The sequence below is a fragment of the Elephas maximus genome, chromosome 8 (assembly GCF_024166365.1).
Source record: "Elephas maximus indicus isolate mEleMax1 chromosome 8, mEleMax1 primary haplotype, whole genome shotgun sequence".
In the NCBI taxonomy this organism is placed as follows: Eukaryota; Metazoa; Chordata; class Mammalia; order Proboscidea; family Elephantidae; genus Elephas; species Elephas maximus.
In genome coordinates, this window is record NC_064826.1 from 11244684 (window position 1) to 11264558 (window position 19875).

A 19875-nucleotide genomic window follows, 5' to 3' on the forward strand; every position below is an offset into this window, starting at 1 on the left:
AACAGTATTTTTGAAATCTGAAATCCAAAGGTATTTAACTTGACGCCTAAAATATCACTCTTCTCGGGAGTACTAAGACCCTCCTGATACTTGTCAATCAGTTGTTAAAGGAACATTAGATTCCAGCATGTCCAAGTATAACTTAGTTATTCTGTTCTTCATATATTTCTTATAACAATACAAACTTTCAAAAAGAAACCAGCAAGTATTGGTAGCACTTGCTGAACCAATGAAAACAGTTGCATACTTGTGTAACTTTTTTGTTTATTGTGGTAAAATAGGTATAACATAAAATGTGCCATCTTAACCACGTTTAAGTGTACAAGTCAGTGGCATGAGTTACATCTAGAATGTTGCACAACCGTCTCCACTATCTAGTTCCAAAATTTGTTCATTGGTAAGCATCAATCACCAAAGGCAAAATTTAAAAATATAAGCACATCTACTGTTCGGGAGGTCCTGTTGCTTTCTACCAGGAAGCTCTTAGATCCCTCGAAGTTGTTGCTTGATTCCCCCGGCTTTCCCTGCTTTATTTATTGATGATCTTGGCTGGACTGTAATAAAGACAGTTCGAGCTGAGGAGGAATCTGAGAAGCAGCATCTGGAAGACATAATGTGGAAAGATATAACCATCTTTCTCTCCTTCTGCCAATCTCCAAGTCAGGAGCCATTGTTTGGATTTGGTCTTGTGCAGATGAAAGGGAAGCAGTTCCGAAATTCCTGAACCTGAATGAGATGTGGCAGAAACTACACACACAAGGTATGTGAATGTCGCCTAAGAATCTCACAAAGCTGGAGGGGACCTCAGACTCCTCAGCCAGTTTGTGAAGAGCAAGTGAAATTGTCTTACGGAGGTCCAACATATAAGAGGTAAGTGCCATGACCACCACCCGTCTGTCAGTCTGTCGTCCTGTGGTGGCTTGGATGTTGCTGCAATGCTAGAAGCTATGACACTGGTATTTCAAATACCAGCAGGGCCATCCATGATGGACAGGGTTCGGCAGAGCTTCCAGACTGAGACAGACTGTGAAGAAAGGCCTGGCTATCTACTTCTGAAAATCAGCCAGTGAAAACCCTCTGGGTTACAGAATATTGTCTGAGATGTCAACTCACTTACTTTGGACATGTCATCAAGAGGGACTGACCTCTGGAGAAGGACGTCATGTTTGGCAAAGTGGAGGGCCAGTGGACGTGAGGGAAACCCTCAGTGAATGGATTGACACAATGACACAACAATGAGTTCAAACATACCGACTATCGTGAAGATGGCACAGGACTGGGCAAAGATTTGTTCTGTTATACATAAGGTTGTTATGAGTTGGAGCTGACTTGATGGCAACTAACAACAACAACAACAAAGAGCCACCATGTCTGTTTGACCAGGTGGACCTCACGCCCACCCCATTTCCGGGCAGCACCTCAAATAACTCAATGTATTTTTTAACCAAGTTTGAAACCACCAGTTTGGTGCAATTCTTATATTTTCCTCTTAGAAAGTTGAAACTCAGTGGGATAAAGTGACTTGCTTCTGCTTGCGTTAGCCAGAAGTAAATCTTAATCACCCACCCTCCTTTTGACTGCTCTTTACACTGTGTAGTGTTGTTTTATCTGAAAAATGTTTGCAGATATTAAATCAAAGTGTGCTACTTAACCTTATCATCTCTAAGGTAGCAAACCACCACATGTTGTGGGAACTCTTTCCCTGAATTTCTGAACAAGTGGAACATGTACTCATGTGTAAATCAACAGCCGTGCACGAGGCAGGACACACGATCATTCAACACTCAGAACAACATGTCCACCGCGTTGTACCAATTAACCACTGAGATAGAAATTATCTGGCACTTTGGAGGCAGCAGGATGAGCCGGGGTATCCCTCCAGTTCCCATTGGCTGGAAAACTGACCTAGATTTTCTGAAAGAGCAGTTGGCAGTTGAGTCATTCCCACCCCTAGAAAACGTTTCCTCTATTTCATTTTTCTTTTTTGTCTTAGGACTATTTAGAGTTCATCCAATGTAAATACATGTTTCCTTACAAGGAACAGACATTGTTTTCTAAAGAAAGAGTCCTTCTGTCCTTTCTTCTCTCTGATATCCTGCCCAGATTCCTCCAGCCTCCCCTCCCCCTAGAGTTCACAGCAACGGCTCTGTCCCCCATGTTATGTGTGATGATTGCGGTTTGCTGGGGGAGCAGTGACCAGCCAGTTTGTTCCATGGAGGTTGGTTAGTTCAACCATCTGGAGACTAACGGGGCTTCTGAATGCAGTGATGATCATAAGTGCATCTAAGGCAAGGACTCATTCATCCTTCCCCCCAACCACCCACCACCTATCATCCATCCATCCACCCATCCACCCATCCGTCCATCCATCCATTCATCCACCCACCCACTCCCACCCCCCCACCCACTCCCACCCCCCCACCCACTCCCACCCCCCCCACCCACCCTACACCTTTGAGCCAGGCTTGAGGTGGGGTTGGAAAGCAGAGTGAGGAATGGCAGCAGGAAGGCTGAGGAGGCCAGGATGAGGAGGGGTCAGGGCAACCAGTCAGAGCCTCCACTCCAGGACACGCTGGGAGGTCCGCCTGGAAAGAGGTTGACCTCGTACAGAGGACTACACACCAGGGAGGAGCTTCATTGTTTCACTGAAGGAGCTAGGCAGGAGTAACAGATGCCATGGGAGGGGCAGGCTGTGGAGGAAGACCCCAAAGGCAGCAAGGACTAATGAACTATTCCAGAAACAATTACAGAAGGTGTAGTGAAGGGGTGCTGCTGGTGAGAACGGGGAGACAAGACAACCGTGGGAGATGGCTTGAGGAAAGAACAAGAGCTGGGTGTTGACTGGATTTGGTGGTGAGGAAGGTGGAGGGTTGAAGTTGATTTTCATGTTCGGAAACCACAGTGATGCCCTTGACCAACACAAAGAGCCTGTTTTTGGTGAGAAGCCGTGTATTTTTTGAGCGCCCTCTTGGGGCCTGGAGGAGGTCAGCATTCCAACGGCAACACCGGCCTTTCCTTATTAAAAAAAAAAAAAATCTTCTTCCTTTGTAGAACTAACCGAAGCTGAAAGTTGCACAACTTTAAAATAGCAGAAAGCACACTAGCACAATGATCCACCCCACTGTCCTTAGCTTGGTGGCCTGGACCTTCCTAGAGTCGGCTCAGAGCTAGGACGGCAGGCCCTTGGGATCGTCGGGCTTGAGTGTCATCAGCTTGCCCACGCAGAGCAGGATGAGGGTGAGGAACAAGAGGCTCCAGCCCACGGCAGCCGCGATCCAGCCGTACTCATCCATACCCGCATGGCAACACTGGGCAGCAAGCGGGCAGAAGTCAACAGCTGAGGGAAAGAGAGAGAAAGGAAGTATGACGCCAGCCCCCAGCCCCTTGTCTAAAACCGACATTATCAACAGCAGCGATAACCTGGGCGCTAACATTCACTTAAAAAATAAATACCTGTTGCCATCAATTCCGACTCATGGTGACCCCATGTACTTCCGAGTAGAACCGCACCCTGTGGGGTTTCCTCGGCTGTAATCTTACAGAAGCAGATCACCAGGCCTTTCTCTCACAGTGCTGCTGGGTGGATTTGAACCGCCAACTTTTCAGTTAGTAGCCTAGAGCAAACAGCCAGGGATCTTTTAGGTTGTGCAAATGGTTAAGCGCTGGGCTGCTAACTGAAAATTTGGCAGTTTGAGTTCATCCAGAGGTGCCTTGGAAGAAGGGCTTGGTGATCTACTTCCAAGAAATTAGCCATTGAAAGCCCTGTGGAGCACAGTTCTACTGTGACACACACTGGGAAGAGGGGTTGCTTTGCACAGTACTGAGTTCCCTGCAACTGGAAGTATTTGAGTAGAGCATGAAAGAAAGAAAAACAACAACAACAACAACAACAACAACAACAAAACGGGTTGCCATCTAGTTGATTCCAACTCATAGCAACCCTACAGGCTCCTGCACTGGAAAGAAGTTGGATGAGCTGACTTCTGTGATCTCTCCACTCCAAATTTCTGCAAGCATTCTTGGGTCATTAAAGCCACTTGTGCCAAAGATTATGACCTTGGATTAGCTGAGGCCAAGGTAGCTTCTTAGACATGTTCCGTACACACTTCTGGGGGCCCATGAACAAAGTGCACCAGGCAGGCACTCCGCCACGACACCACCACCTGACGAAGCCAGAAGGCCTATGCCCCCCCGTCCCGGCCAGCTCTGGGGTTAGGCAGTGGGCAGGAGGAGCTTACTGGGGCACTGCTCCAGGGTCCCGGGGTCTGGCTGAGGGTCGGTCACGGCTGAGGAGTTGCTGCTGTTTGCTTCTAGAAGGAAGACAAGAGATGGTGTCAGGCAGAAGGAAAGGCTGTTCCCAGCAGAGTCTGCCATCTTTTTTGTAAATCAGCAGTGTTATGAAGGTGAACATTGTAGGAAGTGCCACTGCAGGTATAGGTGTCTCTGGGTGGTGCACATGGTTAGGGCACTTAGCTGCTAATCGAAAGGTTGAAGTTTTGAGCCCACCTGAAGGTGCCTCAGAAGAAAGTCCTGATGACCTACTTCTAAAAAATCAGCCACTGAAAACCCCGTGGAGCACAGTTGTCCACTGACACACATGGGGTCACCATGAGTAAGAGTCGACTCCATGAGGTCGAGTCATTCCGACTCACAGCAACCCTCTAAGACAGAGTAGAACTGCCCTATAGGGTTTCCAAGGAGTGGCTGGTGGATTTGAACTGCTGACCTTTTGGTTAGCAGCTGAGCTCTTAACCACCGTGACGCTAGGGCTCCAATTATAGGTATAAAACAAAAAACCAAACCCACTGCCGTCGAGTCGATTCCAACTCATAGCAACCCTATAGGACAGAGTAGAGCTGCCCCATAGAGTTTCCAAGGAGCGCCTGGTGGATTTGAACTGCTGACCTCTTTGTTAGCAGCCGTAGCACTTAACCACTACACCACCAGGGTTTCCAATTATAGGTATATTGAGGCTTTATTCAACAAAGCGAATGCTCCTTCTATTCTCATTCAGCGCCCCTTCCTCACTGCCCTTCAGGAATGGAGGGCCTGCTGTGTAGCTCCCCAAACACTCCACTTTAGCTGCTTTTCATGTGGATAGAAGTGGCTTTTCCAGTATATATTACAACAACCACTGAACTCAAATGTCTTTTTATAAGTAAAAAATTCACTCCAGACACTTGAACAAACAAACACCGAAATCCGACCTTGATTCTTTATTCCTTTCAACTATGATATTGCTACCCAGGCAAATAGTTATGAAAGAAATTAAACCCCACACAAGCAAGTCTGCAGAGAGCGAGAACACTCAGCACTTAGAATTGCCCTTTGGCTGACGAGCAAGGAGCTTGAAGACGAAAAGAACGTGAGCAGAAATTCTTCAAGTTCTGTCAGAGTTTCGGGGCGGGGTTGTGGAGGTGAACATAGGGTCTCTGAGGAAGAAAAGCCGTTTCTCATGTTCTCTCCCATAACTGAGAATAAGAAGATAGTTGGTCTAAGTCACACTGTCCAATAGAGTAGCCACTGGTCATTTGCAGAGACTTAAATTTATTGAAATGAAATAAAAATAGGCATTAAGTTTCCCGGTCACATTAGCCACATTTCAAGTGCTCAGTTGACACTAAAACAAAAACAAAAACCAAACTTGTTGCTGTCGAGTTGACTCCCACTCATAGTGAGCCTATAGTGATCCATGTACGAGGAGCAACTGGTGGATTCCAACTGTCAACCTTTTGGTTAGCAGCCATAGCTCTTAACCACTACGCCATCACGGTTTCCACTGGTGGCTACCATATTGGACAGCGCAGATATCCTGTTATCAAAGAAATTTCCGTTACACAGCACTAATCTTAGTAGTGGAGTCCTGGGTGGTGCAAATAGTTAACACGCTCTACTGCTAACTAAAAGGTTGGTGGCTCAAGTCCACCCAGAGGCATCTTGGAAGAAAGTTCCGACGATCTACTTCTGAAAAACCAAACACTGAAAACCGTACTGAGCATAGTTCTACTCTGACACACACGGGGTCGCCATGAGTGGGAATCAGCTCAGCGGCGACTGGTTTTTAATCTAAGTAGACCAAAACCAAGAGGTCCATTTTGGAGAATCTTTCTGGAAATCTGCTTTTTTGGAAATACAAAACACGACACAACAAAACCAAGCCAGAGAAATGGTTGAAAACTCTTAAGGCTGCACTGAAAGTCAACATGTCCTTCAAAGGCCCTTGTTACATAGCAGGACCCGCTAGGGAGAAATTTCTTCCTCAGCCAAGGTCATAAAATGGCTGTTTAGACTAATTTTATTCCACCCAACCCCGGCGCCACTGCAATGTCCTGTAATTACCATGATGCAATCTGACTGCTAACTGTAAATTATTTACAGCTAAATGGCTTAGTGCTTGGTATTTATTTGCTTTGGTGAAATTGATTCTTCCACACTTGAATTTTCCTTATGACCCAAATAACCTCCTTGACCCTGACTTTCATTTCATGTCTTGTAAGTGATTCCTATACAGAGCAAGTGAGTTGAAAAAAACCTGTTTAATTGGATTCTAGGGTTAGGGTTAGATTAGAGGAGCCCTGGTGGAACAATGATTAAGCAAAGAGCTGTTAACCTAAAGGTTGGTGGTTCAAACCCACCCAGAGGCTCCACAGGAGACAGTCCTGGCCACCTGCTTTCGTAAAGATTATAGCCAAGAAAACGTGATGGGGCAGCTCTACTCTGTCACCCATGGGGCTGCTATGAGGCGAAAATTGACTTGATGGCACCTAACAATGACATTGGGCTAAACCCATATGAGATTGCCATTTTCACAGGTCCCAAATCAGCAGTTTCTGTGGTTCAAACTGAACAGCCCAGCTGCAAATTCCTAAGAATTTAAACATCAGCCTCATCCCTCAGTTCGATTCCCCGCCACTGCATCTCATGAGCAGCCACCACCCGTCTGTCAGTAGAGGCTTGTCCTCAGCTGTGATGATGAACAGCTTTCAGAGGAGCTTCCAGACTAAGATGGACTGGGAAGAAAGGCCTGGTGACCTACTTCCAAATATCAGCCAGTGAAAACCCCGTGGAGCACAATGCTCTGATCTGCAACTGACCACGGGGTTGCTGCAGGACCAGGCGGCATTTCATTCTGTTGTACATGGTGTTGCCATGAATTGGGGGCTGATTTGGTAGCAGCTAACAACAGTTCCTTCCTCATCAGCAGAGCCAGCCAGGGACTGACCCAAGTTGGGGGTCTCTTCCAAAGTAGAGGCTACCGGGAAGACCCAACAATGCAGTGCAGTTAAAATTGTCCAATTTTCGAGCCCTTAACAAAAGCAAGGCACTGTGAAGGTTGTTGTCTTGGGGGCTGTGGAGTCCAACTCATAGCGACCTTCTGTACAACAGAAGGGAATACTGCCTGGTCCTTCACCATCCTCTCCATCGTTCCTATGTGCGAGGGTAAACAGAAAGCAATAATGCACTTTTGTTGGGGAGGGGTGATGTTAGAAAATGTAATGGACACGCTAACCATAATTGTTAGCATTCATTTGCTTACCATGTGCTATTTTAAGTTTTTTTATAGGCAGTTATCTCATTTCATCTTTACAACCACCCTATAACTAAAAACTTTGATTATCTCTACTCTGTATATGAGAAGGAGCCCTGGTGGTGCAGTGGTTAAGAACTTGGCTGCTAACCAGAAAGGTAGGCAGTTCGAATCCAGCAGGTGCCCTTGGAAACCCTATGGGGCAGTTCTACTCTGTCCTATAGGGTTGCGATGAGTTGGAATTGACTTGTCGGCAACAGGATTTGGATAGATAAGGAAAGGAGCCCTGGTGGTGTAGTGGTTAAAGCGCTTGGATATTAACTGGAGGGTTGACAGTTGAAACCCACTAGCCACTCCTCTGGAGAAAGATGAGGCAGTCTGCTTCCATAAAGATTACAGCCTTGGAAACCCTATGGGGCAGTTCTACTCTGTCCTACAGGGTCACTATGAGTCAGGGTGAACCCGATGATGCACAACAGCATAGATAAGGAGAATGGGGCGCAGAGAGGTTAAGCAATTTGCTCACGGTCTCACAGCTAGGTGGTTGTGGAAGCCAGCATGAGTTGAAGCTCAGTGGCTCCAGGAGAGGCTGAGGCTGAGAGGGGCAGACCCAGGCTTGGGGGATAGCTGGAGAGTAGGAGAGGCTGTCAGGGACTGGGGCAGTGTGCTGAGGCTGAGGGGGGCGGAGGAGCAAGATCAAGGTGGGGGCAAAAAGCAGGAGCAGGCGTGTGTAGTTCAGGTCCCCATCCATGTCGCGAAGAGTACAACCTGGGAAAGGCAGGAACACCACACAACTCCCCTGGACTCCACAGGAAGATGGGGCGGTAACCCAACATTGAGTGTCTCAGAGAAAGAACAGACAGTTTTCCTGGCGTTAAGGTGGGTGAAGGGTGCAGAGGAGGTAAGGGGGCAGGGAAGGGACCTCAGGGAAGGGAGGGGCTGTGAACCACAACCCCCCGGGAAGGGAGAAGGAGGGAGCCAGGAGATACTACAGACCAAAGATGGTTTCAGGCCAATTTGTCCCCTGATGGGGGAGATTTGCAAATTGTTTTTTCCTCTCTGCTTGAGGCAAAGGCCAGCCTAGGTGGCTATTGCTGTCCTAGATGAACCTTAAGTATTTGATCTTGGTAAATGTAAGGTGCCCCATCCAACCCCACCACCTCTGTTTCCTCTTTTCTTTGTGAAGGACCAGTCCTGACCAAAAAGTCCTGCCCCTTCTCCCCTCCCTCTTTCTCTTCCTCCCTCCCTCCCTCTTCCAAGCAGGGTTTGGAATAAAGCTCGCAACTCTACCTGCTAAGCAAACAGAGTAGAAGGAGACGAAGAGGAGACTGAGGGTCATTGTGGCCCGGGTCACAGAGGCGAGGCTCTTCCTGCAGGAGAAGCAGGCGGCTGTCTGCACCATCTCCGTGGAGGTCAGCTGAGTACTGTGCTGTGACCTGTGTGAACAGGGCGCTGTGCTGGGGACACTCGCCCTGCAGGAGTTTGAATACAGCTCTGTTCTCTGTCTCAGGTGAATTTCTGCTCTGTGTTTGGGGAAAAGAGAGGGGGTGGAGCAAAGGCAACTTGACTGTCACACCTCGCTCTGACCTCCCTACAAGGAAAGTCAACTCTGTTGGCTGGGGAAGAGGGGGAGGAGGAGGGAGAATTTATGCTGTTCCTCCTTAAACTCAAATTTTGTCCCTACTGAGAACAGGAGAGAAGGGTGGGAGGAAGAGGAGAGTCCTACCTGCTGCTCCTTGCTGGCTCTTCAATTTGTAGGCATGGTGATGGAGTCCCTCTTCCACCTCATTCAATATTTGCTGAGCACCTGCTCTGCACACTGCACCATGCTAATCTGGGAATACCTGTCCCCAAAGTGCTTTACCTACGAGCACAGGTCACTGAGACACAGAGCAGCGTTTCAGGAGGGACTCGGGAGAGACAGAGGGCCTCGGGTCTGAGCAGCAAAGGGGCACCTTTGCCAAATGGTGCTTCATGAGAACAGGGTGTTTGATTTGGGTCTTGAAGGCTGGGTAAGAGTTTGACAGGCAGAGAGAAGAAGACAGCCTTGTAGATAGAAGTGACAGGTGAGCTAAGGCCAGAGGCGAGAAAGGACTCAGAAGTCTACTGTGGCTGCAGCCCGGAGCACAAGTGGTCTGAGAAGGGTGGGCTGGGGTGCAAATGAACAGCCAGGAGGTTGAGCACCTGGAATTACGGGCTGAGGAGTTTGAAACAAAGTCAGCAGGTGATGGGGAGGCTTTGTAAAGATTTTGAGCTGAGTAGTAGCTTGATTGCAGCTCTGCTTTTAGTCTGAAGCATTTATTGACAACCCACCACGTATAGGAAAGGCATCAGCCTAGACCCAAAGGTGAATGAGACATGTTCCCTGCCCTTGAGGAACACAGTCCAGCAGTGAGAGCAACAGTGAAGAAAGAATCTTGACACAATGTAACAACAACAGCAACAAACCGAAACACTTTGCCATGGAGTTGATTCTGACTCATAAAAAAAAAAAAAAAAAATTTTTTTTTAGGGACCATATAAGACAGAGTAGAGCTGTCCGATAGGGTTCCCAAGGAGTGGCTGCTGGATTCGAACTGCCAACCTTTTTGGTTAGCAGCCAGACTCTTAACCCCTGTGCCACCAGGGCTCCTTGGTACAATATAGTAAGACTTAAAAATGGTCATCTTCTATAAGTTATGGGAATCCCTGGGTAGTGCAAACAGTTAACACACTCGGCTGTTAACCAAAAGGCTGGAGGTTCAAATCCACCCAGAGGTGCCTCAGAAGAAAGGCCTGGATATCTACTTCCCAAAAAATCAACCATTGAAAACCCCGTGGAGCACAGTTCTACTTTGAAACACCCGGAGGCACCATGAATTGGTGTCAACTCGACAGCAATTGGTATTATATATATATGTATACAGATGTGAACACATTTGTATTTACAAACATGAGGATAGATCTGAGGAGGACGGGCCTGGATTTGGAGAGAGATCCCCTAAGGTGCTCATTCTCTTCCTCTCTCTATATGTAAACAAAACCAAACCTGTTGCTGTCGAGTTGATTTGGACTCATAGTGACCTTATAGGGTTTCTAAGGAACGACTGATGGATTTGAACTTGCTGACCTTTTGTTTAGCAGCCATAGCCCTTATCCACTGTGCCAACAGGACATACGTATGGAGTGGTTAAGATCTTGGCTGTTAACCAAAAGGTATGTATAAGTGTACATATACATATAAAACCAATAAACCCAAACCTGTTCCTTTCGAGTAGATTCTGACTCATAGCAACCCTATAGGCCTATAAACACTGACAACTGGACTGGTTTCGAAAGTTATGGGAACACGAAAGAGTGATTAAGTCTGATGGAGAGACTCAGGGGAAAGAGTCATATGGGAAGTGACATTTAGGCTGGCTATTGATTTGGTGGTGCAGTGGTTAAGCCCTGGCAGTTCAAACCCATCCAGCGGCTCTCTGGGAAAAAGACCTGGCAATCTGTTCCTTTAAAGATTTCAGCCTTGGGCAGTTTTACTCTGTCCTACAGGATCGCTACAAGTCGGAATTGACTCAGCAGAAAGTTTGGTTTCTACAAAGAACCAGAAAACCATGGAAGAGGGTTGCGGGCTAGAGGATTCAGAGAACATTCACAAGGGATGTGATATTTTGACCTAAAACTTGAAAGGTGTGTGGTTCAACAGGCACAGGAGGAGGAGAAGGGGATGGTATGTGCAAGGCCTCCAAGGCATGAACTTGTGCCCCTCATTCCAGAAGTCATGAATACTCTATTATTCCGGGATTGGGGACAGTGGTAGTCCAGTGGTAAATTCTCCCCTTCCATGTGGGAGACCTGGGTTCAATTCTGGTCAACGCACCTCAACCACAGCCACCACCCATCCATCAGTGGAGGCTTTCATGTTGCTATGAGGCGGAACAGGTTTCAGCAGAGCTTCCAGACCAAGACGGACTTGGAAGAAAGGCTTGGTGATCTACTTCTGAAAAGTAGCCATTGACAGCCCTATGGATCACAGAGTTCTGATCCTCAACTGCTCCCTTCTGTTGTGCATGGGACCTTTTGGGGGGCCGACTCAATGGCAGCTAATAAAAACAGGCCCAGAAGCATAGGATGGGGTTGCGGTTTATATAGCTAGGCTAAGAAGAGATTGTACCAGGCCTTGAATGCCAGACAAAAGAAATTGGGCTTTATCTGGCATGTGATTGGGGCACTATGTCTAAGGGACTTACAGCTGTGGACACATTTGTATTTAGAAACATGAGGATGAATCTGAGAAGAACAGGCCTAGAGTCGGAAAGAGATCCCCTAAGAAGCTATTGCAATGATCCCAGCCAGAGATCACAAGGAACTGAAATGAGGAAGCTGAACTGAGGATGGAGAAGGCGGAACAGAAGCCAGAGGCATTAAGGAGGTGAAATCAAAGAAACCTCACCAAGGAGGAGGCCAGAATCCAGGATGGAGGCAAGATTTTTAACTGGGGTGAGGGTGGCCTCAGACCAGCCTGGGATCGAATTCCACTCCCTCCTCTTATTGGCTGGGTGACCCTGGGCAAGTTACTCAATATGCCCAAGCTTCAGTTTCCATTTCTGAGAGGCAGTAGGACAACAGCACCTATCTCAAAGTTGTGAGGATTGAATGGGGTAATTCACGTTCAGCACGGAATGTGCTAGCCCCTGTAAAGTTCTCCCAAAATCATCGCTCTTGAGAAGATTCTGATCCATAGCCACCCTATAGGACAGAGTAGAACTGTCCCATAGGGTTTTTGATGCTGTAATCTTTATGGCCCCCACACGTCTGTCAGTTTGCCATACTGGGGGGGCTTGCGTGTTGCTGTGATACTGGAAACTATACCACCAGTATTCAAATACCAGCAGGGTCACACATGGTGGACAGGTTTCAGCTGAACTTCCAGACTAAGACAGACTTGGAAGAAGGACCTGGGGGGCTACTTCTGAAAAAAAAAATTAGCCAGGGAATAGCAGCAGAAAGTTGTCTGATATAGTGCCCGGAGATGGGCTCCTCAGGTTGGAAGACACTCAAAAGATGACTGGGGAAGAGCTGCCTCCTCAAATTACAGTTGACCTTAGTGATGTGGATGGAGTCAAGTTTTCGGAACCTTCATTTTCTGATGTGCCACTACTCAAAATGAAAAGAGACATCCATTAATAATCAGAACATGAAATGTATGAAGTATGAATATAGGAAAATCAAAAACTGTCAAAAGTGAAGTGGAATGCATAAACATTGGTATCCTGGAAATTAATGAGCTGAGATGGACTGGTATTGGCCATTCTGAATTGGACAATCATATGGTCTACTATGCCAAGAATGACAAATTAAAGAGAAATGACGTTGCATATATTGTCAAAAAGAACATTTCGAGATCTATCCTGAAGTACAATGCTGTCAGTGATAGGAGAATATCCACATGCCTACAGGGAAGACCAGTTAAGATGATATTATTCTAATTTACGAACCAACCACTAAGGCCAAAGATGAAGAAATGGAAGATTTTTACCAACTTCTGCAGTCTGAAATTGATCAAACATGCAATTGGGATGCACTGATAATTACTGGTGATTGGAATGTGAAAGTTGGAAACAAAGAAGGATCGGTAGTTGGAAAATATGGCCTTGATGATAGAAATGATGCTGGAGATTGCATGATAGAATTTTGCAAGACTAATGACTTTTTCATTGCAAACACTTTTTTAAAAAATGTAAATGGCGACTATACACATGGACCTCACCAGCTGGAATACACAGGAATTAAATCTACTACATTTGTGGAAACAGATGGTGGAGAAGTGCAATATCATCAGTCAGAACAAGGCCAAGGGTAGACTATGGAACGGCCCAACAATTGCACATATGCAAATTCAAGTTGAAGCTGAAGAAAATTAGAACAAGTCCAGGAGAGCCAAATATGAGCTTGAGTACATCCACCTGAATTTAGAGACCATCTCAAGGATAGATTTGACATATTGAACACTAATGACCGAAGACCAGATGAGTTGTAGAAAGACATCAAGGACATCATACATGAAGAAAGCAAGAAGCCATTGACTGATTTAACCACTAGGCACCAGAGAAAAGAGCAGTGCTTGGGGCCTATGAGATTTCTAAGAGTCTCAAAGTTGTTTGAGACCTGAAAAGATATTAAAAAAAAAAAGAAAAAAGGAAGGAAAAGATATTACCAGACCAAAAATATGAACAGTAAAAAGCAATAAAACTCTGTGAAATCAAGTTATTATTTCGAAAGCAAAACTATAAAATCTATTTCAAACATTTAAACAAAAACAACTGGATGTAGGATGTTGAGTGCATTTTAATATGTTTTACGGGAACAGAACATGGCCTCCAAAATCACGACAGCCTGGGGCACACATAGATTTTGAAACGGCCCTGTTTAGGGTTGCAGTGATGGTGGTTTTTGGAGCATCCACTGATCAAAGCTGACAGCATCAAATCACATTGCTGGTGTCCCATCTCCCTTCCCTTCTTTTTGTCCTAATTATTATTTTTATTAACTTTATTTTTGTTTGGTAATTTTTATTTATTAAGTCGAACTGTCACCCTGGGTCTCTTTGAAGGAAACTTGCACTTGTCATCAAGGTGATTCCCACTCATGCGCAGCCCCATGTATGTCAGAGTAGAGCTGTGGTCCATTGGGTTTTCAATGGCTGAGTCTTCAGAAGCAGATCACCAGGTCTTTTCTTCTAAGACATCTATCTCTGGGAGGTTTTGAATTGCCAACCTTTTGTTTAGTAGCCAAGTGCTTAACTGTTTTTGCCACCAAGGGACTCCTTTCTCCTCTTCTTTTTGACATGCTATGATTTGAGATTGTTTCGGATTAGCTGTTTGCAGGGGAATTAAAAGACTAACAGTCTCATCAACAGATGAAATGACTTTGTTCTTCTAAAATAGGATAAACTCGATTGACCATTCGTTGATTCCCAAAGGAAGGGCTACTGTTATTTACTTCTATTTTATTATTTATATTCTTTATTTTTATGAGCTGTACTTACCAGTTCTGTGCATAGTACCTCCACACTGGGGTCACCTCACTCAGGAACCTGCTCAGGTACTTTGGACGGTATACCAGGAAGTTGCACTGCTCAGAGCTAGATGTTCTTTGTACAGTTTCTCAGGTTTTTTTTTTTTTTTTTTAAAATGGTTAGGGTAGGTATCTGTTTACAGATACTAAAAAAACCCAGACCACAATGTCTGTCACCAGGCTCCATGGGAGTGGTTGGGAGTGAGGTGACCAGGACCATGGGGCTGTCTCCAATTTTACCTGTTTTCACCAATAAGATTTCATTAGAAAAAGAAAAGGAGAGGGCACAGTGGTTTTTTGTACAAAATATTGAAACCACCCTTCTGTGTCCTGCAATGAGCTCCGCCTATGTTGTTGTGAGTCAATTTTCATATTCATAGTGACCCCATGAGACAGAGTAGAACAGTCCTATAGGGTTTCCTAGGCTGTAATCTTTATGGGATGTCAAAGAGCACAATATGAGCCTTCGTAAAATCGAAGAAAAGAGTTTTATTGAGGTTAATACAATTCAGAGAGAAACCTACGAAGTGTTCCCCAGAGCTCATCCTGACAAGTGCTTATAAAGGCAAAAACTGCAAGAATGGGGAACTTTACAGCATAAAATATGATTGGTTGACATTTAACATCAGTAGAGACACAACCATGGAAAAGTACAAGGCTGTAAAGACATTTGTCGAAGGGGAGCCAAAGGGCATTTTCAGAGAATCCGCTAACCACTGAAGTTATATGCTTCCTGGAGCATCTGTGTAAGCAAAATGAGGACAAGCAAAACCATATTATTTAACATAACTTACATTTAGTTTGCACAATGTCTTAAAAATTTCTATCCTGTAGTTATAAGCCACACATTAAAACACAAGTAAATCTTAAGACAAAATGGAGTGATGCCTACACTTCAGATAGAAGCCTCTACCATGCCAGGGAAAACATTCTGTTAAAACAGCACCTTGGGCAAAACATTTCCTGAGGGCCGCTCGTGCAGGAGATTTTTGATAAGCCATCTGTGTCAAGACCCCTCAAGAATGCTCTGCTGACACCTTTTCTTAACTACAGAGAAAAATGATTCCTGAGTTACATATAGAGACCTCATTTTGCAGGTTACAGTGGAAAGTTACAGAGCTTGGAAGCTGCATTCTTTTTAAAGTAGAACTTAAACTTTTAATCAAAATGGAGTCTGAAATCAGACTTGGGCTATTCATTTTACCCTAGTCAAGTGTCTTGATTTTAGGGCTCTCATATATTCCCTTCTTTTGATCAAGGGATTCCGTGGCCATCCTTTGATCACCATGGTAAGAATTCTTTCTTCTGCATGGACTGATAGATTTTATTTTCCTCTGTGTATTAGATGGTCACCTGTTTAAAATATGCCTTTAAGACCCTGGATATTATCCACAAGGGACAGTTGGGGACCATCTGGCAAGGTTGTGTCATCTGCATAATGCAGGTTATTAATGAATCTTCCTCCAATCCTGATGCCCCATTCTCCATATAGTCCAGCTTCTGGTATTATTTGCTCAGCATACAGATTGAATAGGTATGGTGAAAGAATACAACCCTGGCGCACACCTTTTCTGACTTTAAGCCAATCACTATCCCCCTGTTCCGTTTGAATGACCGCTTCTTGATCCATGTACGGATTCTTCATGAGCACGATTAAGTGTTCTGGGATTCCCATTGTCTGCAATGTTATCCATAATTTGTTATGATCCACACAGTTGAATGCCTTAGCATAGTCAATAAAACACAGGTGAACATATTTCTGGTATTCTCTGCTTTCAGCCAGGATCTGTCTGACATTAGCAATGATATCCCTGGTTCCACATCCTTTTCTAAATTCAGCTTGAATTTTTGGCAGTTCCCTGTTGATATACTGCTGCAGCCACTTTTGAATAATCTGCAAAATTTTGCTTGCATGTGATGTTAATGATATTGTTCAATAATTTCTGCATTTGCTTGAATCACCTTTCTTGGGAATAAGCATAAATATGGATCTTTTCCAGTCGGTTGGCCAGGTAGCTGTCTTCCTAATTTCTTGGCATAGATGGCGAGCACTTCCAGCACTGCATCTGTTTTTGAAACATCTCAATTGATATATTGTCAATTCCCAGAGCCTTGTTTTTTGCCAATGCCTTCAGTGCAGCTTGGATTTCTTCCTTCAGCACCATCAGTTTCTAATCATATGTTACCTGCTGAAATGGTTGAATGTTGACCAATTCTTTTTGATATAGTGACTCTGTGTATTCCTTCCATCTTGTTTTGATTAACAACATTGTTAATGGCCCATAAGTCTTGAAGAAACCTCCAGCCTCAATTATTTGGTTTATTGACTGGAAAAATAGGAACGTTGCAAGGGCTCATGTAGGCGATTAATAAACCCTTTGCAAGAAAAACATGGATTATTATTATTATTTTTTTTTATGGGGCCAGACCCTTCTTTGCCTCATTTTTAAGGGATATTGAGAAATTCTAGCAAAGGCTTAGATGTGTCAATTTAAATCTTGTTAGGGTCTGCCGACAGCACCAGACATCAGTGGAAGTAGTAGCCCATAGGGTTCCTGGCATAAAAGAAAAGCAATCTAAGGGAGTGGAAGAAGAAGAAGGACTGCATTCGGGTAGGGGCAGGGTAAGGGCTTGAAAACAGCAAAAAGCTTCCTCTCTTGAGGCTTCTTCAGTTTCATGATAATTGTTAGGAAGTTCTAGTAACACCTCCCCTTGTTCATTAAACTGGATATGACATTTACATTTAGATAATGTATCTCTCCCTATCAGCTTCATTGGGGTGCTGTCACTAAGGAAAAAGGTATGTAAGTCCTGTATAGGGGCTAACGAAATTGAGACTGGGAAAGACTGAGTCACTGTGAGTGCTTGAAGTCTGAGTACTCTGGGTGAGGGCTTTTGTAAACTTGTGGGGTTTATAGCTGACATTGTGATACCAGTATCAATTAAAAATTTACAAGGGTCTCCACCCATTAACCTGAATAGTTATTTCCTCTTGAGAATTTAAATTCACCATTGGAAAAGCCCCAGTATCATCTCTTTGGTTTTAAAGTGGGGTCTGTTTGATAGAAAATTGTTTCATTTACTTTTCAATTTTATGTCATCGTTCTTAAAGTGTCCACGTATCTTACAGTAGAAATAGATCATTGTCCTGGACTCGTTATTTCTTTGAGTTTTCTTTTGACCCAATGGCAGAGGGTGTGGGCCAGTTTTCACTTCTTGCAACTGCAGCAACATTAATTCTTTTTTTAGTTCTAGAACCTGAGAAAGTTTATAAATTAAGCTGGTCATTTTTGTGATAAGAACAGTATCCCAGTCTAGTCTATGGCATTTTACTAACTTAGACAATCCTGGGTGTAGACCATTTAAAAGCATGGAGTTGAAATCTATTTCAGCCCCTTCTTCCTTTGTGGCTAATCAAGAGTGTTCAGCAAAGAATTTTGTTAACTGACCCCAACAATTATAGACATTCTAATCTTTTTCCTGCATACAACTCTGAACTTTTGCCCAGTCTGTTTCTCTAGTAAATACTTTGAAGGTGGCATTTAAAAGATCTCTAGCTACATTCTTAGCCTGGTTTACCAACTCAACCCAGAGACAATTGCTCCCATGACTAAAGGTCTATCTGGGTATTTCCTTTAAGCTTCCTCCATCCGTAATTGGGCTTCTGTAGGTCCCATTAATACATGTAATAACTGACATAAACCTGATAATCTAGGATCATATGTCTCGATTAAAATTCTAAATTCATTCTTATATCTTCGAGGATCTTTGCACAATTTGGGGAATTATTTTATTACAGAGTGAAGCTAAGCTTTGGACCAAGAAGGAAAAGTAATTTTTGGAGGCTTCTTAGGTTCCTCCAGGTATTTTATATTCAAGGGCATTTCAAGTATAGCAGAAAATGTGAGTTTCTTTAATTGCTCTTCTGCTGATCCCTTAGGAAGGAAGGGTAGCTCGGACTAAATATTTCCAGAAGAATAAGAGGATAGGGAGGATAAAGAGAAACTGCCACTGTACAGGCAGAGGGAGCAGCTGCAGATTCTTGACATTTTAATTCTTTATTCTGTTCAGTCAACTTAGAAACAATATTTTTGCAAGGATACAATTTTACTTTCTGAACGTCTCTTAACAACTTCCAAATACCAATCAAAAATAGGCATCCCATTGTACTCATCTGATTCAGGAGCCCTTCACTTCCAAATTATTACACAAGAACACTAATTTATCTAGCTCAAAAAAGTCCCATGGTAGCTGTTGATTTTCTAAACTGTTTTTAGTAAAACATGCCAGCAATCCAGAAACAAACAGGTACAAGGACTAAAATGTTTGTTCATGTAAGTGGCTGGTATGCTCAAAAGTGACCCTGCTGAGTCCTTTGACCTGACATGCTCCATTTTACTAAAAAGTGAATTTCCATGTGCTAATGGGACCCCATTCTCAACGTACCCTGAAACCTGGATGCACACCAAAATCTGAATGTGCGCCAAAACCTTAATGTGTACTTTAGGAATAGGGTGAGTTCAACCTTAATGGACTGAGACATTGCACGGAAATAGCCCAACCAAACTTAATTTGGCCATGAACTCATCAAAATATTCAGTGCTGAACTGAAAATGAAAGCAGAAAAGAAAGCCAACAACAAAGCTCAAACTCTACACAGAGAGCAGAGTTCGAACTGAGAGGGCTTGGCTGGGACAACACCCAGGAGTCTGTGAAGACAAATGAGCTCAAAGGCTCATCCCAGCAGTGGTGCTCTGAGATCCCAACTTCAGGGCTGTCACTGGTAAGACACACTCAAATTCTACCGACTATGCCAAGAAATGTCAAAGAGCACAACTTGAGTCTGTAAAATTAGGTCAAAGAATTTTACCTAGGTTATTACAATTCTAGAATTGAGGAAACAGGGCAGAGAGAGAAATCTACCAAGTGTTCCCCAGAGCTCATCCTCACAAGTGCTTATAAAGGCAAAAACTGTAGAAATTGGGAACTTTATGGCCTAAAACATGATTGGTTTACATTTAACATCAGTAGAGATAAGATCATGGAAAAGTACAACGTTGTAAAGACATTTGTCAAGGGGCATTTTCTGAGAATCCACTAGCCACTAGAGTTACATACTTCCTGGAGCATCTGTGTAAGCAAAATGAAGACAAGCAAAACCATATTATTTAGCATAGCCTACATTTAGTTTGCACAATGTCTTATAAAAATTTCCATCTTGTAGTTATAAGTCACACATTAAGGTATAAGTAAATCTTAAGACAAAATGGAGCAAGGCCTACACTTCAGATAGA

The 19875-nt window shown here is 44.2% G+C and overlaps 2 protein-coding genes across 4 annotated transcripts in view; one reads left to right on the plus strand and one right to left on the minus strand.

Moving 5' to 3' along the window:
• Positions 1-257: 257 nt before the first annotated feature.
• On the minus strand, positions 258-9120 carry TMEM213 (transmembrane protein 213). 2 transcript variants are annotated; one of them, XM_049894117.1, is made up of 4 exons: positions 8819-9120; positions 4239-4310; positions 3147-3337; positions 258-601 (listed from the first exon to the last, which is right to left on the minus strand). In XM_049894117.1, exons 1-3 carry the CDS (start codon positions 8928-8930, stop codon positions 3168-3170), a joined length of 354 nt encoding a protein of 117 aa, XP_049750074.1. In that variant the 5' UTR covers positions 8931-9120; the 3' UTR covers positions 258-601; positions 3147-3167. The 2 variants fall into 2 exon arrangements, with proteins under 2 accessions (XP_049750074.1, XP_049750072.1); XM_049894115.1 differs by lacking the exon at positions 258-601 and having other exon boundaries at positions 2465-3337; positions 8819-9118.
• Positions 8845-19875, plus strand: part of ATP6V0A4 (ATPase H+ transporting V0 subunit a4) — a 91037-nt gene continuing 80006 nt past the window's right edge. For both annotated transcript variants that reach the window (XM_049894112.1, XM_049894114.1), the window contains exon 1: positions 8845-9038. The gene's annotated coding sequence lies outside the window, so the exon portion shown is untranslated. The remainder of the gene's footprint in view (positions 9039-19875) is intronic.